The sequence below is a fragment of the Danio aesculapii genome, chromosome 7 (assembly GCF_903798145.1).
Source record: "Danio aesculapii chromosome 7, fDanAes4.1, whole genome shotgun sequence".
NCBI lineage: Eukaryota > Metazoa > Chordata > Actinopteri > Cypriniformes > Danionidae > Danio > Danio aesculapii.
Window position 1 is genome coordinate 28,892,593 of NC_079441.1, and position 24,645 is coordinate 28,917,237.

The following is a 24,645-nucleotide window of genomic DNA, read 5'->3' on the forward strand; positions in this document are numbered from 1 at the left end:
CACGTTATTTCAAGCTCCCAGAGGTATTTTTATAATACTCCCATTAAAATGTAAAATGCTGTCAAGTGTCACCACAGCAGGGAACAGTCAATGCCCTAAAATCTGGAACAGATGTCATTCGGGTGAACATCAGCTTGTCACTGACAGACGACTGATGATCAGCAGAAAGTTGTCTACCCAAAGGTTTGGTTATGACAAAAATAACACAACAAAACCCAAGCAATTTTTACACGCCAGTCTAATTACCCATGGCAGGTTATGGCTGATGGTTTCTCAGTCCCAGAACAGCCAGACGCTGAGACTGAGTCGAGAGAGCTGGTCTAATGAGACAGCAGAGCTCTGAATGTCCACTCAGCGTCTATGAGAGCTCCACTAAGAACAGCAACTACTGCTACTGATTTAACGCTCTTCATAATCGGTACAATTCAGCATCATGTGCATTGCTTCCTGACTTTATGATGGGAGGAATTGCAGCATTAGTTGGCGTCCATCAAAAGTTACAATCTGAAAAGTGCTCAGGAAGTGTGAAGACACTGAGCTTTCAATGCCAGACTAGCTCAGCCATACACCGTTGTCATCCTCCTGAGAGAACTTAAGCAATGTTTCAAGAAGGAAGGAACTCTCTATGGTAAGATAATGGTGGCATGTACAGAAAACCATAATATCTGCTTTGTCAGGTGAGAGCAAGGAGGACTAGAGAATATATATGTATGCAGTTGAAGGTGTCTTGGCGGTAGTTAGGGAACGACTGTCACTTTAATCTCTGATCACAACAGCTCCTTTTCTTTTCGGAGAGGTTTTTATTGTACCGCACTGAATGTAGCCACATTCAAATGCAAATCTCTGTTGGGCAGAACAAGAGAGACATCTGTCTAGAGGAAACAAGTGCAAAAGAAAATAACAAGCGCCTTGAGGAGAGAGCTGAAATCTATCTTTTGAGAGGAGAAAAGTCTCTGACTTGTCAAAGTAATCTAAATGGAAGCACGGCAAGCTTTTAGCCCAAAAATCCCAGATCCGTTTTTCACTCTTGACAAAATGAACACACACACACAAACACAATCGTTTGAGTGGAAATTATTCATGCAGTGACACATTTTTGTAAGTAATAAACAGCAAAACATCAACAACAAAACATAAATAAAACTGACAAACAACTTCTTAAAATCCAACTGTGGTTATGACAGTCATGAGTAACAAATAGTTTCCTGAGTCATACTGGGGTGCCAGTAACTGAGCTTAATAAAATATGCAATAATACCCCCTGGAATTCCCAAATCTCCAAAGCAAGTTGGAATTACGGGAAGGAAAATAAAATATTAGATGCAAATATCAGGTTGAAAAGAATTCTGGCAGTCCTGAAACTAAAATCTTTGTCAAAAAGGATTCATCACGACCAACAAATGTGTCACAAAAAAAATCTGTTGTATTTTGCAAAATCACATACAAGCCTAAAACGAAATGCTCCATCAAGGCTTTTCATAGTAATGCCAATTAAGAACACTCCCCCACCAACCATCCCCCCAAAAAACATTCAATTAACAAACACCCCTTTTTTTTTTAGAACTGAGAGATTTTTTTCCACTAAAACCACTAAGTTTCAGGGATAAAGTAGATTGGATGCACTGACTGTATTTAAAGCATGGACCTCATGATATCTGAAAGGGGTGCATTTATGATTCGGTAAGGTCTTCGCTTGAAGCAGCCTGCAGGAGTTACTCTAAAACTCTGCTGTAGCAATAAATTACTAAAGGGAAAGTCATTACTCAGAAGTCAGAGACTAAAACAGCAAAGCAGTGAGAGAATACCTTGTAGTGCATCCTTAATTAGAAAATAAAACAGGAAAACTGACTAAAACTGAGAATAAGTGCAATTATTTTCTTTACAATTTTTTGATATTTTCATTTAAATGTTCATTGAATGAGGTTTTCCTACATTTCTATGGTGGCATGAGCTAGTTACTGATCCATAGTTCGACACATCCTTGATCCTTGTGCTACAATAGAGCACTGTCACACACAATTTGTATCTTTCTCTCCTAAAGATACAAACTTTCTGCCCTTGTCTGACCTCTTACACTCTTGCAGCAAAAACGCTGTACATTAGCAGGGCACCACACTAATATTTTAACTAGAAGAACAGTAGAAACTTGCTGAAAATTTCAGACACACAAATCCTAAGTTGACCTGCAACTCAATTATAACACTTTTAATGGAACAATGCATCAATAATAGACTTGGTTCATCCTAAAATGTAAATCTGTCATCATTTACTCTCCCTCATGTGGTTTTAAATCTTTACGCTTTTCTTCTGTTGAACACAAAAGAAGATATTTTGAAGAATGCTGGTTGCTGGGACCCTTACACTTCCATAGTAGAAAAAAACTAAATGGAAGTCAATGAGAAACAAGCTACTTTTAAAATATCTCATTTTGAATTCAACAGAAGAAAATAACTCAAATAGTTTTTGAACAAGTGAGGGTCGATTAAATGAGTTTCTTTTCCTTTTTTTGGGGATTTTTTTGGGTGAATTATCCCTTTAACTTACAAAAAAATCTATCTTGTTTGTTATTAGTAGGTTATTAGTAAGTTCATAGTGGTATGGTCCAGAGCTCCACTGGTGACATTAAGTTCTACAGATGGGGTGAACTATGTGCCATACTTAAGTGGTTCATGGTGGATTGCACTGATTGGTGGCCGTGCAAACAGAATGGTCAGCGAGTAGTATATTTTTGTGCTGTGTTTTGGTTTAAGCTTATAAAGAGTCTCTCATATTTCTCATATGCAACAAAACATCAGCAATTATTGGTTAGCAGTGCCACCATCATGACCTAACTTTAGTTTCCCCAGCAGGAAAAAAGGTCTAAAAAAGCAGCCATAGTTGTAGTTTAGAACCTGAAACAGCTCCCTTTAATGATTTTACATTATCTCTAATTTGCTGTGGCTGTGCAAACAAAATATGCAAGCTAGAGCAACAAGCATCAGTGTATATCAGCAAAGCTTCCAGTCATCTGACTGTTTAACGGCATCTACAATAATGTATGTGTGTGAGCCAGAGTTAGTCATCCTGTTTTCCCCACAACTGATTTCGAAACAGAAAACGTCATTTATTCACAGGACTAGAATGACAGAGCTGTGTGGTAAATGTGCTCCACTTCCATTTGCACTACTACATGCTTTTAATGCTACTTTATAATTGGCAGATACCAGCTTGTATGGTATTGCAAGTCTATACATTTTAAAAAGCTAGGTATCAATTGTTGTATTATTAAATGTATTTCATTTATAAAAAAAAAACATGCTGTGGCAAACATTTACACAACAGTTTTACATTATGAGCTTTAGGTGTACATAATGACAAGCAGCTAATCGATGACAGGACTGTGTTACTTTTAATCACTTCTTTGTACTTGAGGATATTATAACAGTGATAACATTTAATAGCATTACAGCCTTATCAGCCTGTTGAGCTGGCAAAGTGGACCACTGTAGTTTGTTTGACAGAGAGTGAGGCACTGACAGAATGCAAGATAGGAAGTGAGAGACAAAAAGTAAAAGACTGAAGTTTGTTGCCTTTGGATGTTGTAGTATGCTTAAAAGAAGAAAGTTGCTACATTTCGCTGTGTCCTAACTGATTTAATGGATTTGTGTGCCAATGCTTATTGTATTATGCTAATTCACTCAAGTGTATACACATGACCCAAAACACCGTCCCCAAAATATTACAATGACCATCATAATGTGCTTTGACTCCAATAATAACAGCAATATAAGATGAAATTAAATCAAAACATGCTGGTTGAAACCATTTCCATAATCCAGTCTTTTTTTGTCTACAGACAACACTATGGAGAGTCTCGGAACATGAATGATTGAAAACAGATCCACTCAGGCGCATTCAAACAAGTATGACATAGATCAGGGCTGCCCAAACCTTTTTATTTATTAATTATTAATTTGTATTAATTTAAAATTTTATAATATTTAAAAATAAGTAGAAAACTTTGCTTTATATTAACTAATACAGTATCATTTATTTGACATTTTATAATGAACGTATTACAGTAAAAACAAAAACATCTCATTTAAAACTGAATGGAGTTACACAAGTTTTTGCCTTGATGTCAGTGACATTAAGATTTTTTTAAAAATCAGATTTTTTTATTTTTTTAAAGATTTATTACAACAATTAATTTAAATAGTTCATTAGTTAGCATTTTTGTAGCTCAGCAATAAAACAAGCAAACAAAAAAAGGTTACATCAAATTAGAAATGATGATCTCTTTTAAAGGCACTTGCACCAATCCTCTCTATACTTCTCACCTTCTTCTCAGATGGCATGGTGGGCCATATCAAAGGTTACCTTTGGCCAGTGGGCCCTACTTTGGGCATCTTTGATATAGACACAGATCTTCATTTGTCTGCTAACTTGATTGTTAAAAGTAGATTATTTTCCTTTACATCATTAAAAGCTGACCTGAGAAACTGGATGGCTTAACAATCCCAAACCTTTTCTTGTAGTGTATACTCTCAAGCTTTCACAAAATCAAAAATGTGGTACTCTATATGGAGTAAAAGATATTACACCAAAAAGGATTAAGAATTCGATGTAGGTCACTCATATGCTATTATTAGCTTACCAATGTCATCCTCGTGATAGATGACTGAGTGGTAGGGCACATTCTGGTCTTTGAGGTATCTCTCTGAGGGCTCTACATAGTATGTGCCATGATGGCTCTTTATAAAGCCCTCAAACTTCCCATCCACGACAGAGCCATGCGTCAGACTGTCCTTCTCACCTGTAAGACAAAAACAAATCAAAGATTAAAATCTAGCAAAACAACAACAACTGTAAAGTTATTCAGTGCACTGAAGCAGATATATCTATCAATTATGGAAGCCAAAGAGCATGTTGGGAAATATGACGGAGGGAGAATGTATGAAGGATGCTTCCATATTATGATCCAGTGATTCATCTCTTCTAACATCAACACTCCTGATGCACGCCATGCTACTATGCTGTTGACCTTCAGAACAGTGATGAGCTCAGCAACTCGGTTACAGTCTCCGACAAAGCAGAACTGTTCTTCATCTACAGAATCTTCATGATCAATCAATCAATCAATACAACACCAGCCAGGTCTGAAGCAAATTAATATACAGCATGTATAGAAACTTCTTGCTCTTTTTTTATTAGGATGAAACAGAAAAATTATTTTACCACTGGGGAAAAGTAATGTAATTTTATTGCCATGTCAGCAACCAAGGCTATTTTTATGGCAAGAACATTTCAATAATAAATATACAATTAAAAACAACAAACAAATGAATAATGAATAAATCAATTAAATAAGATTTTTTGTGTTAAAAATTCTACATTTTTTCCTGGTGTCACTGTTAAAAATGTCCTTAAGAGAGTTCATTTCATAAAAAGCTTTCTGAAATCATTAAAAGCAGGAAAGTCCTGTAAAATGTGTTTGACCACTGGAGAAGAGTGAAGGGGAATAAAATATTAGTGCAACACAGAAACAAAACGGGATGTGGAGTTCCGAAGAGCAACAGCATATCCTGGAAAATTCTTGTTCAATTTCTGCCAAATTTGACATGTCCGGACATGAACTCTACAATAACACAGAAAGGAACTGACAAAACAGATCAACAAAAGCTGTTGTCCATAATTATCCAGATATCTAGACTGTTTAAACCTCAACAGCCACTATTAATGTTTGAATTTACTCCAATTTAAGCAAGACAAATGAAAGAGAAGCTTTTAATGTTTCTGGAGCATTGAGATATTACAAGCACCAAGTATGCCTTTAAGAAAGCGGTTCTAAAACAGTTAAATGGATTTGTCAGGAGCTGTGTGCTATCATTGTTAAAAGGTTATGAGAACATTGTGGTGTGTGTTTTGGTTGTTTCTCAGGGTGCTTTCACACCTAGACTTTTGTTTGCCTAGTTAGCACAGTTTGTTTGGCATTTGTGAAACCCGCAAATCGCGCTCATATCCGCACCAAATCAATCAGTCTGAGATCACTTGAATCAGGTAATCTTGGCTCGATTGAAATGAACTCTGGAGCGGATCGACTGTAGTGAGAAAGCATAATGATCAAACAAACTAAAGAACCAGGCTACAGTAAATCACAGTATATTATTGTTATGTAACAGACATATAATTATGAGTGGGGCGGGATGTCACTCCTACTGATAAATGTGGGTTTCATGTCGAATATGAAAGTGAAAGCATGCTGAACTATTACCGAGTGCTGTTTATTCGTTACGAAAATTGACCGAAATTACCATCTGACATTTTTTCCATATTTTAATCTCATAATATTTTGTATTAGGCCTGTTGTTGACACCTGGAAATAAAGATCAACATTGATCTGCTTGATCAGACTGCAGTCATGGTGCATCTGTTATTTCTCTCTATACTGTAAGACTATAATTCATAATTCAGCCAACGTTTTTTAATAAATCGATTGATTCAAAAGATTAAGATCAAGATTTTGACAAAACTTGACAAGTGAAATGAAGCTATGTATGATAAAGTCTTACCTCTCTGATTTATATTTGGTGGCGATGTCTGTGGGTGTCAAAATTAAAGTGCACACTTTCACTTATAATGTCTTACTGCTTAGTATCATGAATTAAAATCAGGACGTGAGAGCAGAGCGGAATCCATGAGAGACTGAAAAATAAACCCTGAAACTTTAACCAATGTGAGGAGAGTCTACTCTCATGTGACTCGTTTGAACTATTTTGGTCTGTTTAGAAACTTTGCCAAAATCAATCCCACCAATAACAAAAAATAAACAATGTAACAATTTTAATCCCTGTTTCGGAACAAAACAATCGATCTACAAGTGTGAAAGCACACTCCGGCACAGAGGAACAACTTGCAGTCCAGTTCCTTCAGAAAAGAACAAGATCTGAAAGTTGTTAAACTCTTTATCATCCCCAACTTCAAAAAATTATAATAAAAGAAACAGTATCACTCCATCATTTTGTGTAATATCAAACCACTCTCCTCATCCCTCCCTGACCAGAAAAACACAACAGGAAAGCTGATGATGTAAAGGATGATGACACTCCAGAACCTAAAACAAGCAACCGTTAAGATGGATATGAGCATAACATACTTCTCAAATGTTTAATCTCCTATAAAGTCAGTCTTAATAAACAGATTATAATTCTGAAGAGGCTAGTGAGAAGGATAGGTCAAAATCTACCTAAATCTTTAGAGTAATAAAGAAAGCTTAAAAGTGGGAAATGCTAGTGAGAGAATGACTGTTAACGTCAATGTCACAGACATTCCAGAGCATTTGCACCATCAAGGCTGACTTTAAACTCCTCTGTGAATATTAGAGGTTATAAGATTAAGCACATGAGTGATGTTTATCCTATAGAGAGAACAGACTTCTATAAGAGTGTGCTAATGGATAACAAAGGGGGAGAGAGAATGCAGAAGGTCTGGAGGACGGTTGAGAAAAGGGAGTGAAATCGTGAAATCTGAACATTGAGCTTAAGGGCTTTTAAAGAAATGAAATCAGAATGAAAGAGCAAATGGAAATGAGATGTACAGACAGTTTTAGACAAAGTTAAAGTTTGACAATATCAAAAGTTCAGCTTTTATTTAATTTTCTTGTAACATCATAAATAATTTTAAAATCTATATTTATTTATTTTTTTATTTTGCAATTTTTGTGTCTGTGTCCTTGTGGAATAAAGGCAGTGTATGTATCAGGCATGTGATCAGCCGAAGACAAAAAAAGGAGGAAGACGAAACATTTGCGTTTGTTTTTAAATAAATTAACAACAACAACAACAACAACAACAACAACAACAACAATCCATATATAAATATTTGTTATTGGCCACACAATTTAAGTTAAATTTTTTGCTTTATCAGTTTAAATGTTTAGCAGTTTAATAGTGACCCAAATGATAATTTTATACTTTGTACCTCAATGTCGGGACAAATCCACACACCGCTGCTAGATGGCGCCACTAACTCGGTTAGTTCTCGTGTCCACAGAATACAAATTTTCCTGTAATTTAGTCGACTCTTTATTCAAACCTGATAAATAAACTACTAGTCATTCAACAATTCTAACTGTAAAAATATTAAGTCCAATTAAATTAAGTAGCCTAACATACTTTAACATTCCACCATGAAAAAAAGAAATAAATCACAAATTGCTAATAAGAGTTTATCACTTTTTTTAAAATAAATTTATAATATCATTTACAAATTCAAATTATGACACTTTCAGGTTTTACATTTGAGGTGCTAGGCTGTAGCACTAAATTAACGAAGACATGAGGACAGATGACTGGCAGAAAATAATAACAAATGTGCATATTGCAGCTCTATTTATAATGTACATACAGCGCACGTGGTCGTGACATGCAAGTGTGAGAGCGGAAGGTGTACACAGCCGCGCAAACATTCAAAGCGGTTTCATAATCTTGTATATTGTTAGCATCTTCATCACATTCTGGGACTACACAATATCATTATGTTATATACACAATAGCCAGGGTAGGTCTACAATTACATCCCTGAAAGACGTCCGGAAGGAAGCAGGTTATCTGCTTTGATGACAGTAGAGGCCCCTTCAAAAAAAAAAACCTTTGGATTTACACAAATTACTGGGGTCACCCCACTGAGCTTGGAAAATGCTGAAATCCATATTTATATGGAAGAAACACATCCTTGATTTATAAATTCACAAATGTGTGTCAATCGGTAGCTAGCAGTCCAAATTGAAAAATGTCAACACATTTATAAATCTCCAAGATATATTACTTGCTTGCACAAATTAATTTCTACATTCCTCTTTTTAAAAACACTGAATTGTTAAAAATATCTTGAAGTTTGCTTTCCCCTTTGGTATTTTCCATGAACAATACATTTTAAATTAGTCTAATTTTCACAAGCGCTGACAAAAATGCCTTAAACTAAATGTTAATACAAAAATTCAAGTTTCATCCTTAAACTGGCAATAAACAGTTTATCTGATAAGATGTGGAGAAAAAAAATCTCTTAGTTCACTTAGTGTTTGCACTGAACGTTTATTTATTCCAAAACAATGCTTTGTGCTATAGGCATAGGCATAAAGCATCCATTGTATGTACAGTGCACATAGTATCAGCTGAGAACTTGCAAAGAGCATTCAAACTGTATAAAGAAGTCAAAGAAATTGAAAGAATTTCTATGTCGTGCACGCAGTTTTGCTGCATTTCTGATGGTTGTACTACACTGTAATGGGCATTCTGTTCTTTTCATTGTCGAATCTTGTAGTTTTGCCATTTTAGGTTAGTTTAGATGGCTTTGGCTTGCGTTGCAATTATTTTAATTAAGCAGAGTTTGTTTGAAAGCAAACGAGACAATTTGGGTGTTTCAGCAGGGTTCAGATAGCAGTGCTCACTAAAATTCAGATGAACCACACAAATAGAGCTAACACAACAATTCCATTTGGAAAGTGTGAACTAGGGCTGCACGATGTTGGAAAAATGATACATTGCGATATCTTTTTCTTTGCGATATATATATTGCAATATAATTTCACCAGATGACTTAAATAGTTCTATTTGCAAAGTCATTACTTGGGATGACTTTGTAGGGGAGTGAAACATAAATATATTATGAATATAAAATATATAAGTATATTTTATGTAATTTATTATATACATAAACTACAGTCATAAACACAACTGAGCAAATATTAAAGTGAAATAAACAATTTATGGTTTTCTGGAGAGAGAAACCGTATTCAGGTACAGAAATTGAATAATCAGATGTAAAAAAAGCATTGTATAGTCTTCACCATATAAATAGTTTAATAGAATGAATCTTTATGAAACTTCTATATGCAATACTAAAATGTTTTAAACTCTCTTCAAATGCTCACACAATTCTGCAGCGTCTCCACAAACCTTGTGTGTTTTGACCTGTGGTCTCTGGTCATCTATATTCCTAACTCAACATTTCATATGTTGCGATGTGACTTGCGGACGTACACATTGCAATATCGATGATCAAACGATATATTGTGCAGCCCTAGTGTGAACGCTCCTATAAAAGTGAGTGATAACATGTTAGATTATCGCCTGCTATAAGAAAAAAGTTCAGTACTATCCTCCACCATATATTCACTTGCTCAGGGCTAAAGATCTCCACTCATCCATATTAAGAGATCACACGCACGTCATAATCTCCTGACAATATCGCTTTTTATGAAAAATCCTGTGGTTAGCAGGAAATTGCATGAATCTATTTACAGCAAAAACTGAAAAGGATGTGTCAGTACTCAGGTCAGGGGAGATGCTCAGAGTAAATGAGATGAGGGTCCCTGATCAGACAAGGAAAAAAAGTTGTTTTCATCCTCCAGCAGCAGTCTGTCCATCACATAAAGTACATGGGTAATTGCTCATATTTCACTAATGTGTATTTGTGTGCAAGCTGTAGCCATGATCAATCAGACTCAATGGCTTGTCAGCATCAAAGTCCAGTACATAATGAGAACAAAGTGATGATGCCGATGTTCTGAAGGAATTCACTAAAATTATGTTATAGTGCCAACGCAGAAGCCTCAGAAATGATCATGTGATAACAATTAATAAATGAACAAGACATCACATTCACTTTGGCGAACATAAGGTCTGAAAACACTGACTGCAAAAAAAATATATATATGCTCAAAATTCAGTGTGCAATAACTGCATTAAAATAAACTGACAGTGGATTATTTAAAATGTGCCCTAGCATATACATATTTAAAAAATAGAATTGTATTAGAGGAATCAAAGAGAATTTTGGTTAGTAGCATATATGAGAAATGAATAAGATGGTCACAGTGGTCAAATCCATCCATACAAAATATGTCATCAAAGCAGGATGTGCATGATGACAGGAAACACCTGTCTTTTTGTTGACATTGTACATGTTTTACAAAGCTGAAAGTCATTAACTTCAAAGTCAATTTACACAATTATTAAAAACTATAAGCAAATGTTATTTAAATAAATCAAATAAATCAACATATTTCAAATGTGTGACACTGAAGTCATCATAGGAATCAATTATATTTTAAAATATAATAAAACAGAGAAGTAAATGTATACTAAGGGTGCTTTCACACCTGTGGATCGATTCTTTTTTTCCGAAACAGGGATTAAAATTGTTACATTGTTGCACTTTTTCTTAGTGCGGCTCGTTTCTAAATGGACTAAAAGAGCTAAGACAAGTCACGCGCGAGTAAACTCTCCTCACATTGGTCAGACAGAGTTTCAGGTGTTATTTTACAGAGTCCCGCTCAGCTGTCATGCGTCCTTATTTTAATTTATAACGATGAGCAATAAGACATAAGCGAAAGCTGCACTTTAATTTTGAATGGTGACACCCACAGACATTGTCACCAGATATAAATCAGAGACTTTCTCATGTACAGCAATTGGCTTATGCATAGGCTTTACATTATAGAGAGAAATAACAGATAAACCAAGATTGCTGTTCAGTCAATTTTCCTAACAGATAAACAACTCTCATTAAAAGTTAACATGCTTTCACATTATTTGACATGAAACGCTCATTTACCGGCAGGAATGACATGCCGCCCTACTCCACAATTCTCTCTTCACATAGCCATATATGCCTATTACATATACATAATACACTGTGATATAGCCTGGTTCGGATCATATTGCTTTCTCACTACAATCAATCCACCTCAGAGTTTGTTTCAACCGAGCCGGAACCGACTCATTCAGGCGATCTCGGATCCGATTGTGATTGCTGGATTCACATACACCAAACGAGCCGCCCTAACTGGGGAAATGCACCAGGTTCCGAAACAAAAGTCTAGGTGTGAAAGCACCCTTAGACTCTCTGTAATGTATAAGTACACCAAGAATCTATATATTTTGTAATTACTCATACTCCGTAATCATAGAAAGAAATACTTTCTTTAATGTTGTATGCATAAGTAAAATGTGGAGGACCTTTATATAATTGTAAACATTATATGTAATTGTGTATATGCTCCAAATAATAAAAAAAAACTGAAAACTAGTATCATTTTAACAATATCTCACAATTTCATTAGATTTTTTACTTCATTTTTTCCCCAATCAAATGCACCAGCGACTCTAGCATTCTTAGCGATCTCCAAAATTCATCATGTCAGAAATAATTATAGATTTTCTTTCAAAACAACAAAAAAACTATTTTGTTTCTTCAATGACAGCAAAAGATTTCTAAAGCACTACGGAGGTACCTGTGTAACTACATTAGCCAGAACAAAAAACAGTATCAGACATTACCAATAATTTATTATGGATATTTTACTGAATACATTTGAAGCATTTCTCTGAATCATATGATTGTATCATAAACCAACTAAAAAGGCAGCGTTTTGTTAAAAGACTCCCTCACTACATCTGCCATTTAAAAATTGCCCTCTTCCTCACATGAAAAATTCCCTTGACTTCTCTTACAACAATGTACAAATACAAGAGTGTGAGTGTGAATGCTGGAAATGTGCCAAGCTCACCGTATATTTCTCCAGTGTAAATGTGAGAGGTGTCATAGGGGACCTCTACACCTGAAACTTCCACCTTCAGATTATGAGTGAACAGAGAGGTGTCCCGCTTCATCCGAAGGTTAAAATGCCTGATGGAAGAGAAAGAAAACAAGATTAATGGACTGTGAAGTTGCCTGTGAATGTATGCAATGTGTCCCAGCAGAGGTGAACACAATACACACAATATTTAGGATGCTGTGCAACACACCAAAATACTAATAGTCGAAGCCAAGAGTTATGATGCAGAGCATTACTGGAACTATGAGATAAGGGAGCAAATAATGGAAATCTGCCAACCAGCATTTCTCACTGCCAAAAAGATTTTTTCCTTATTTTCTGGCATTTATTATCAAATTAAATCTTCCCTTCAGATCATTATATCCGCAAACAGCCTTTAAGATCATTAGGATTCTCCAGAAAACACCAGGTGCTGGTGAATGACTCACAGTGGTTCAGAATGATTCATTTTAGGTTATTAGCTTGACACATTAATAAAAACTGACGCTCTGACTTGTATTAAAAACGCAATGTCCTAATGAGAAGCAAATAAATCACTGGGTAAAGGTGCAGTCTAGGGATGTAACTATTTACTGTAAGCCTGTTGAAAATCATGAGATAAATCAAATTGATTGGGATGTTAAACAAATTGTGATATGCTATGTGAACAGCAGGGACCATTGTGTTTAATGCAAAAAGGTTAAACATAGCCAATGTCAATGATCATGTTGCAGAAAAAAGTTCAAAGTGTTGACGAGTGTGGATGTGGACCTCATTCAAATCAGTGCATACTTTCAGGATTAACCCAAAACCACAGTAAAAAAAAATTTTAACACAGTGGAGTAAGATTTACTATTTGTTGTAAAAAATTGCAGAAATGTATGATCACACAAAAGTCACTTTCAAACCAACCAGCTTTCTGTTGTCCCAAAGAATTCACATGTCCAGTCCAACATGAGAGAACTCGAAATTGACCCTTTTCATCATCACAGTAGCTATGTTTTCATCCACCTGTTTTTATGTGCATTTTGGAGAAGCGCATAAAAATATAAATAAATAAATAAATAAATGAATGAATAAAATCGGTTGCTGGATACACCAAGATGTGCATAAGCTTTGAAAATTTGCATAAAAATGTATGTGCATAACTGAATAGGATAAACCTTTTATTTAGAAAGATACGCATAAACTATGATGGAAACACTTTTACCAGACAAATTACAGTACGTATATTAAAAAAAAGTCAAGAGATCATGTGAGAAAGAAAATGTGTGTCAATGGGTAAACCAGCAGGCTGAGCACACTGTAAAACATCTTAAATGTTGTTTTGGTCATTCTAAAACGGTTCAGTATTAATATTATATTATTAATTAAAAAGCGCCTGTGCTCTGCGTCTCATGCCTTCAAACGCCACCACGTGTTCTCAGGGTGTCAGGATAGCCTTCTGAGGCACAAGTCATTTATTAAATGAAGAAACGATTCACGCAGCTTCTCTTACCGAGGCAAATTATGTCGCTTGTTTGACTCATTGGATGGAAACGCTGCTTTATTTGTATGTCTTATATGCGATAATCCAGTTTTGTGCATAAAGTTAATTCGCATTTTTGGATGAAAACATAGCTATTGAGACTGCAGATTCCTATCCCTTTGACTGGATTTTGCTGTGACATTTAAAAAGCAAATGGGACCTATCCTCACCATCAGGCAAGTAAGTACACTGTGATCATATTTTCTGTGCAGATTTTTCTGTCAAATGATTACAGACCTCACACCATCATCTACGCAACTATCAAATCCACATTTTTTAATACAAAGCCAAGCACTAGCCTCCTTATTTCCTCAATAACAGATCTCTGAAAAAACACACACTTGGAACAAGTCAAGGGACAGTAAATATGGTTTCAGTAAGTCAAACACTTTCAAACAGAACTGTCAAACAAAAGCAAACTAAAGGCATCTAAATAAATGTCTGCCTTTACGATTTATTGGTCACCCAATTTGTTATGAACAATAACAAAAGAGATGGGAAATGCATGCGATATTACAAGTCTACTGACTTTTGTGCAGTGTAATTTGTGTGCAGATAACATTAGTCATTTGTTTTGTTGACAGCAGAGAGCGAGCCAGGGAAAGAAATGTCTCGCTCTGCTGAAACAGCCTTGACCACCCTGTTCACCATCACTGAGATCATGGATTCCCTCAGGATAAATGGGATCAGGTGTCACCCATGCTTTAGTTGTGTGGCTGAGCATGTGTGTGTGTGTGTGTGTGTGTGTGTTGCCTCTAATACATTAGGGACTAAAGGAGCCCGACAATAGCTGTTTGTCAAGATGTGCCTCACTAAGGGAGATTATAATAATGTTATTAGTGAGAAGACATTTCTGTAATGTGCAAAACACAAGAAACAGAAAGCATTAAAGGGAAATGGGCGGAGTCACATCCCAGTAGTCCTGCATGATAACAGGCCTGAGCTGCACCCTGCATGGGTTCCACCATTGTGCAGGTTAGACTCTGTCATAAAGACAGGGAGAACAACAATGTGTGTGGAAAAGAAAAGAGAGAGAGATGAACGAGAAAACTAAAGAACAGAAGGACTGAACTAACTTGGAAAGATGGTGGGCGCAACAGTAGGAGGAAATAAACGAGGAGACTCAAAGGACTGGGAGTCCCAGAGGGGAAATAGACAGGTGGAGCAGGTCAGGCCATTTTCACAACTCTCTAATTAAAACTCCCCTTTACACGCTCACGCACATGGACATGTTTGCTTAACATCTGAATGAGGACAGAAGAAATCTATTAACTGTGTAGAGGTATGCACATTTAATTATAGACTTCTATTATTTATTTATATATATGGCCAACCATTAGATAAAGATTTACTGCATTTTTACAAAGTAGACAAACACAAAGTTTGCAAAGAATGTGTGGAAACAGCTAATTAAAACCCCAAACACATTTTCAATCATGAAGAAAAGCTTAGTCAAAAAGAACTTTGTAAAAAAATTTAGTTGAATCAAAACTTACATCAAACTGACTAGGCATGGGCCGGTATAAGATTCTGATGGGGTGATAACCTTGGATAAAAATATGATATCATGATTTCACAGTATTATAATTACTGCTCTAAAATATGTTCTATTTAAATGTCTGGGTAAAAAAACAAAAACTTTTTCCCCTTTGAACACAATATTTTTTATTTTGAGAAACATTCAAAATATTTTGTAGTAGTAAGCATATTCAAATAAATCATTGACTTCTGCTGTCTTCATTTGTTTCAAAAACGCAGATTTCTGTACAATTTAAAATGGCATCTTTGGACATCTTTTCTGCTGTAGATACTGTTGTCCAAATAAAGTAAAAAAGTAAAAAAAAACCTTACCTCATACCTTAGGAATTGTATAGCAAAAAAAAAACATTTGGCGGTTTTAAAACCTTGACTTTTTCAAACCGCGGTATACCTTAAAAAAAGTTATTGTCCCATGCCTAAAACTGACTAATTCAATTAAACTTCGTACAGCTTAAATTTAGTTTAAACCCCATTAACTTATTAATATTAGTTAAAGTTACAAAAAAACAAACTCTTGTTGTTATTTTTACATTGAAATTTGGTACCATAAGCAGCAGCACCTAATTTAGCGAGATAACTACATAGATCCATTCTGTCAACATTCACTGACCCTTGTTACACAAAACTTGTTTAAAATAATTCTTCCATGACAAATATAAGAGAAATTCATAAATTTATACCATAAACAAGAAATAAAAATTCCTAAGGGTTTGGATATGATAGTGAATAAATTAGTGTTGTTACGATAATGGAATTCGGTACCAATTGAAATGGAAATTTTAAAAACGTCCATTTCCCACTAACATTTGAGCACTGTTGAGCAAGATCTTAAACACCGCTGATTTGCTATTGTGTTCATGTTCTCAACAAAAATGACTTTGATTGGCTGTAAACACAGATAGAGGGACACTAGAGCATTTTAAAGCTGCGATTCATAAGCGGATCTCTCGTATGTCAGCTTATAGACAAACCAGCTGATCAACGTGGCTTTAAAACAGCAGTGAGTTTGGTGAACTGTTGACTTTCATGGCCAATCAAAGTCATTTTTGTTGAGCATGTGAACACAATGGTAAATCAGAGCTGTTTAAGAACGTACTCAACAGCGCTCAAATGTTAGTGGGAAATGGAAGCTTTTAAAATGTCAGTATTGATTGGTACTGAACTCCAGTATGGTGACAACCCTAAAGTAAATAATGAGACATTCTAAGAGGTAAATAATCCCTTATAACAGGACATTTGTGTTATATCCACATGATTCTATTTAGAGTTGAATTGGTTAAACAGAACAGATACTCTAGTACACACAACCATTAGGAGTAAAACAGAACATACATGCTCATAACACTCATAGTGTTACCAACCCATGCTTTAACACAAAACATACACATGCATACCTCAGGACAAGCGTTGACAGGTAAAACATCTACCTATTATGTGGCAGCGGCACCCTGTAACATTGTTTTGAGGAATGATGAGCATTTTTACACGTTCATTCTTGTGAAGTCTGTTGAAATGTGCCATTCTTTCAGACACCAGGAAGTAACATTGAAGGTCAATCCTGCGTCAAAGTTTTCACAACTCATAATCAGCGTCTAAATCAGAGAACTATTTTTTTTGCATGAGCTTAAGTGAGATTTTGCCCACTTACAGTATGAGTCAATAAATGAGTCAGACATTTAAAAAAAAAGTAAGGTTTTACAAATTATAGAACTCATTTCTGTGGTTATAAAATAAAAACACACAAGGTTAATTACATATTTGCACTTAAACCTCTCGACCATTCAGTCTTTCTGAAACAATACCTGTGAATTCAAAATAATCAAAAACTGATCTTCAGAAAGAGTCAGTGTGTGATGATGTAAAAACACCCACCAGCTTATTAAACCCCACCCAAAAACTTCACCACCACGCACTTGCACCATTGATGTTTCCCTCAGTCAAATGAGTCACAGATAAAACAATAAAGCCTTACATGTTGATGATATCCATTTCCTCCCATTGTTGTACTTTAAAAAGAATTTAAATATAAAAAGTAATGTCCCCCATCCAGGTACTGACCGGGTGCAGCCCTGCTTAGATTCAGTGGGTGACCATGTGAGAGTTGCAGAGAGCTAGCTGCCAGCAAAAGTACAGGTTTTACGATAATAGTAACATGAGCTATAAAATTTCACATTTCTTTTGCAATATTTAGGTTGATCAGTGGTTTTCACAAGTGAAACTGAACACGGTACTAAAATATTATATAAACGACTACGTTATTTATAAGATTGCATTTATTGTTCCTTTGCAAGGTATTATTTTAAGTTAATTTGTATCAAGTAAATTTCAAATGAAGTCAAATTTAAAATAAAAGTCAAAATTAGGCTCCAGCAAACCGTTATTTTGATTACTGACTAATGTGTTAATCTTAGTCTGATCATTAATTCAATTAATTGTTAGAATTGTTAATAACAAATTTATAATTTGATAACATGGTCTGTATTAAATATAGCCAGCTAAATATTTCAGCTTAAATTAAAAAATAAAATAATAATACAGCTCTGGGTAAAAAGTTATCATCGGTTCTCTACATACACAATTAACAGGTACATGGTTTGAGTAAAACATTTATTTTTATTTAAATTACTATTTAGTTAATTATTTTTCATCTTTTGGAAATACCGATCAAGTATCTGCAAAATTTACAAAAACATTCTCATGTAATATGTATACATATATACACATGGAGCGCCTTTATATCCATGTATTTTCATTGTCTGCAAATAAATGATATAAATCCCTATTAGAAATATTAAAGATACATCAGCATAAATTGAATCACAAAAGAACATTTTACTCAAAAATATATAGTTATTAACGGTCGATCTTGATGATCTGCTGAAGACCAATGTTGTTTCTCAAACAAATTAGCAGCATTTCCCCTCATTCTTACTGTAGAGGGCCAGATTTATCCTCAAGTAATGGCAGGAAGGGGAAAGTGGTGTATTTCCCTGCCTTTAAACACTAGAATGACAAAACATGAACTCAGAAAAGCCAACCACACAAAATCACAAACACATATGCAGACCGAGCAGAATGCCCACTCTAATTATATTAACAAACAAAGTGATAAAGATACAATTATTACAGGCGCAATCCATTTTATTTTGCAGCACACTCCTAATATGCAAGCAGACGGCTGCTAGAGATTTTAATGGGTCCCACTATCACCAACAGATCATTAGACTCTGATAGCACTCGCCCTCGGAGCCAGAAGAGACGGTCACGGCCCCCTCATCAGCTGAGCATCAGCAAAGCCTTCATTAGCTCTACAGCCAATCATCGCATTTCTCTTCCAGTTGACAAGTGCCCAAAATCCTTTGTGTGAACATCCTAAAAGCCAAAGAGAGCCATCTGGGTTCCCACTGCGAGCTTTTGTCCCCTGACGGAATCACTTTCACTGCTAAAAGAAGTTCCAGGAATATCCCGCCTGATCCCAGTCAGACCCAATTTACTCAAACCAGCACGTGCAATGCAATTACCCAGCACTCAACACTTTCGATTACGTTTACAATAATGCATCTGAAATTAGTGACATCCACCAGCAGAGCTTCTTAATCTAAGTGGATTTCTTGTGCAAAGTAATGGCATTCACTTAAAAGGATGGTGATGATGCCAGATAGCATAGACACTAACTACATGAGGCTACGAGGACAGAGTGATACAGCAACAGGAGATTTACTGAGCACATGATGCGGCTCTTGTTTACTACAGAGCCATAAAGGAACGCTTTACTAGAGTGCTCCATAACAGACGGGATATGGAGGCGGTAAACAGTCTGGAATACTGAGTGTGAGTCAGTCTGCGTGTCAGAGAGAATGACAGGAACTGAGAATGAAACAACCTTTAAAGAGTGAGCAATGTAAAGCGAGAGGGAGGAATAAAAAAATAAAATGACTGTGAGAGGTGGAAGCTGAATTGGGTCAGGACAGAGGAGGCAAGCGCTGATGAGAAGAACATCCCTACATTACACAACTGGCTAACTCGCTGATGCAGACTCTATGACTCTTCTCACCTTACGAAAGCAGAGGGGGACTTTTGGCAAACTCTGAATCATATTAATATTTATTTAACAACAAGTTTACAAAATTCAAACAATTCTTATTCGAGCAAAAATGTACACTTATAACCTAACACAATCTCACGGCCATTCGTAACTTTTTGATTTAGTGGTTAATTCGTAGAAATTCGTACGATCTAATTCGTACAATTTAGTACGATTTGCCCATCCCCCAATGATGGTTTTGGGTTTAGGGGTGGGGTTAGGTGCCACACCTACTTTTTAAAATCGTACGAATTCTTACGAATCAGTCACTAAACTGACAAAACGTAAAATACTTAAGTTTTCTCGTGAGATCAGGCTGAATAACCACATTAATGAGCACAACAATCAAGAATACTAAAATGAATGACCTCAATATTACTATAAATATTATTATAATTATTGATATTAATACACAACAAAAACAAATGATCAATAAATATGTAAACAATAAATGAAAAATAAATAACAACATGATTATTTCTAAAAATAATCATTTTCACAAATGTAAAAATGTGTATTGTAATAATATTATAATTATATGATATTGCAATATTTTATTTTTCTGTTAGTTTCACAAGGTAGTTTGAATAGCACTATTTGATGGTTTTCTATGGAGTCTAACAGTATTCAGGAACAGAAATTAAATAATTGCAATGCAAAAAATTACTTTGTCCTGTTTCAAGTCCAAATATCAAAAAATTCATATGCATTGCTCGGATGCGATTTTTACACAGACTTCAAAAGAGTGTAAAAAAATCTTGATGGTTCTGTGGGTCTCGTCTATCAAATCCGATCTTTATTTATTTTATATTGGATTCAAGTCAGGTGATTGGATGGGCCATTCTACAGCTTGATGTTCTTTCTCTTAAACCATTTGAGTTTTCTTGGCTGTGTTTTGGATCATTGTCTTGCTAAAATGACCACTCTGGTTTCATCGTAATCATCCTGATATTGTAGATATTGGACTGAAGCAGCGAATATTAATTTACACTGAGGAAGCACAGAGAGAGCTGCTGTCTGGGCTTTCACTACCTTTTACACCTCCCTTTCTTCATGTGTTCAATACTTTTTCCCTGAATCATTTCACTTTGTTACACAGTTTGAATATTGTTTTGTATGGAGTCTAACAGTATTCAGGTAGAGAAATTGAATAATCACAATGCAAAAAATGCTTTTATTACTTGGTCTCGTTTTAGTACAAATATCATATAAGTTTTTGCTTGCTTAAAAATTGTCTGAAATTTGGACTTTTTGTATTTTTGTTTTGTTTTCACCGTTAGAAGAGATAAGTTAAAACTAAGAGTTTTTCATAGACCAAGCCAAGTTATTACAAGTGGGAATATTCTGCCAAAGCTAAAAAATGTTGTTTTTCGCTTGTAGAAATGTAGAAATTTGGACCAGAAACAAAACAATTTTGTTTATTTTGCACTAATCGTATAAATTATGTATAAATACAGTAATTAAATACAATTCTGTAGTGACTGCTTAACTATAATTCAGACTAAACATTGCATATCTTTGCGATGTGACTATTGCAGATGTCCACATTGCAATTTCAATGTTGAAACAATATATTGTGCAGCCCTAATTAAAACTGATAACAACTACAAAATCAACAAAGATAAAAAAGAATTATCAAACCAAAATGTTTAATGTCATTTCATAAATATCAATTCCATCACAAAAAAATGTATTCATCCAAAATATAGTAATTTCATTAACTAATATCTTCATACAAAAAGGAAAAAAAAAATCATCAGTAGAAAAAAAAGTGAGGGCAAAATGAAAAAAATATTACACTGTTAGAGAGCTAAAGAGACGTTGAGAGAATTTGGATTGTGTCTCTTGCTGAAGCAGGCTCTGAATCACATCTCTGACTTCTCTCCTCCTGTCCTTCTCTCCTCTTTAAAGCTACCTATTTTTACCACACTATAAGGACTCATTACTAAGACACAGATTGGCCCATCTGGCTGCTGGAGGGCTATACACTTGGACGCCTGCTCTAAGAGTACACAAAACCCATGAAAATGGGGAATGAATTGTCAGACGGCAGAGAAGCCATTGATCCTGCAGTGCATAGCAGGCCTGAATCAACTTTCATTGCCAGTCTGTCTGTGTTCAATGTTGCATGCCACACAGAATCAATACAACAGAATTAACTGCAGACTGCACCACTGCGGGCAAGAGCACAGCACTGGTGAGAAATCGGATACCTACAATTGAAATGCCATTATTTAATTACATCCATTTCAACTCGACTCAATTAAAAATGTTTGTTTTTCCAAAAATGAATCATTCTAAATCAACGGAGCAAGCATTAGTGCCTTAAAATAGTCTTACCCTTAATAACTAAATAAATAATTTTACAAATCTCAATACATAGTTTGACATTTTATCATGGTTAAAACCTGAAGTAAATTATCCTGATAGTCCATGATTCAATAAATATGTGATTCAAAGCAGAGCTAAATGGCACAGTTTAGTTACATAAATGTTACTTTCTAAGCTTATAATTATATAAAATATATGATATTAGGTTAATTGTCAACAAATTTTAATAAATTGATTTTCTGATATACAGTGGGGTAAATAAGTATTGAACACTTCATAATTTTTTCCTGAAAATAACAGTTCTAAAAATGATTTTGGTAAAACCCAAACAATATATAAATAAATAAATTCATTAATTAATTAAAAAAAAAAAAAAAACTATCGGAAAATGTGTTGCGCAATAACAATGGAATGACACAAGATTAAGTACTGAATTACTAAAATGTATTTAATGTTTTACATAAAAGGGCTTTTTTGGTGAAGGCAGCTATAGACACCTCTCATATGGAGAATGAAGTCACATGAAGTGAAGTTTCATAAACCAATTTCGAGAGGAGCACGTGATATGATTGAGCATGTCTGGCCACTCATCTGTAATCAGTAATAATCCAATCAGAGTGATCCTAGTTTACTATAAATGGATCATTTTCTCCCTAATGTTTTATCTTCGTTTGGAAGAATCCCCCCTTCCACCCCTTCTCCTCCTTTTCCTCTCTTTTCTAAAAGGGGGAGCTCTCGAGACCTACCTGATCTCGGATCTCCTGATATGCTTATCGACCGGGCGGGAGCCCTGGGCTCAAAAATCTCCGAGCTCTGGGTTCTCTCCCGGGACAGCATGCCAAACCTGCTTTATACGCCAAGCATATCTAAGTGGGAACTCTTGAAATGCTCAGGTGTGATTTTTACACAGACTTTAACAGTGTAAAAATCTTGATGGTTCTGTGGGTCTCGTCTATCAAATCTAATCTTTATTTTGTATTGGATTCAAGTTAGGTGACTGGCTGGGTTATTCTACAGCTTGATTTTCTTTCTCTGAAACCATTTGAGGGTTTTTTTGGATCATTGTCTTGCTGAAATAACCACCCTGTTTTAGTCTTCATCATCCTGGCAATGTAGATGTTGGACTGAAGCAGCTAATACTGACTTACAATGACAAAGGGCAGAGGGTTGCTGAAGAACTTCTAAGAGATTTCTGCTACAGTCTGGACTTTCACTGCCTTTCTGCACCTCCTTTTCTTCATGTGTTAAATACTTCTTCCCTGTGATATTTAATTTTATTACACATAACTATTAAGCTAATTAGTTTTGTTTTCTTTGCATGTATGGATTTCTTTAGTTGTTACCAATATCCGGTAAAAATATCAAGTCAACAGCACCTTTAGAAATATGTTTTCTGAGAAAAATGGTGACATGTTCAATACTTCTTTCCCCCACTGTAGAACATGCAGGAATTCATTTCTCTGTTATATAATATGTCATATCATTGTCTTCTGCTTATCTGGGGCCAGGTCACAGGGGCAGCAGTCTCAGCAGGGAACCCCAGACTTACCTCTCCCCACACTTCCACCAGCTCCTCCAGGGGGTTCCCAAGGCGTTTCCAGGAAAGTAGAGAAACATAGTCCCTCTAGCCAGTGGTGGATTGTCCTAGGGGTCTCTTCCAGGTAGCCTGTTAATGTCTGTTAATGGTCCACGCCAATTTGGTGCCATTTTGTGAACTTTAAATTCTACCGGCAACATCTGCTGTTCATTGTTCAATTTGGATGCATCAAAGATTTCGGTTTCATTTTCAGTTTCTTTTTAGTTAGAAAGCTTAGAGGGATCTTGGGTTCTAGATTGGCATGACTTTAGATCCTTTTCTCCCAATTTAACTTGAACTTTTTTCCAACTCTTTTGCTATAGTTCACTCATGTCTATTATTTGATGGCTTTACGAATTAAACTAATCTGTTTTCTCCTTGTTCATTTGTAACCATCCACTTTACCCAGCAATAATATCACATTTTTCCCCCCAGACACCTAAATAAATCATAGTACTTGCATTCTTAACTCTAACCAACACCTCCTCTCTTTGGAAGTGCATATATAACTGCCACTGTGTACTGTTATGATGTACCACACTACAATATTGTTCTTCCATTATTAGATGCGGGCTAGAGCCAGTGCGATTAGTAGATTTCTTGCAGAATGTCCTAAAGGAGCACCTCAATCCAAATCCAATTTAGAGAAAGAGGATAAAACATCAGGCACAAGTGTGAAGCACAGGAGCAAGGGTTAGACTACTGGGAAAGGCAACTATAAAAGTGAGTAAGTGAGTGAGTAAGTGAGTGCAGATGAAGAACAACATCAGAGCACAGCAGCAGAGGATCAGGTGCTGACACTGTTATCCATCTGATGAACGGACAGCAATACCTTCCAAGAGTTTCTCAGTACAAACCTGATAAAGAAAACATCTGGTGACGAGTCAACATCTCCAGTAAATCACATAAAATACAATAAAAAAAACATACAATAGTATAAGCAGAATGAGCAAAAGAGAGAATGAAAGACAGATGGAACCATTAGGGGGGTCTGGTAAAGAAATCTTCAG

At 35.5% G+C, this 24,645-nt stretch overlaps 1 protein-coding gene across 2 annotated transcripts in view; it reads right to left on the reverse strand.

Moving 5' to 3' along the window:
- adam10a (ADAM metallopeptidase domain 10a) overlaps positions 1 to 24,645 on the reverse strand; it is an 86,886-nt gene that overhangs the window by 23,919 nt on the left and 38,322 nt on the right. For both annotated transcript variants that reach the window (XM_056461553.1, XM_056461552.1), the window contains exons 3-4: positions 12,551 to 12,669; positions 4,637 to 4,795 (exon numbers count right to left, since the gene is read on the reverse strand). In XM_056461553.1, the coding sequence (XP_056317528.1) occupies positions 4,637 to 4,795; positions 12,551 to 12,669 (278 nt within the window). The remainder of the gene's footprint in view (positions 1 to 4,636; positions 4,796 to 12,550; positions 12,670 to 24,645) is intronic.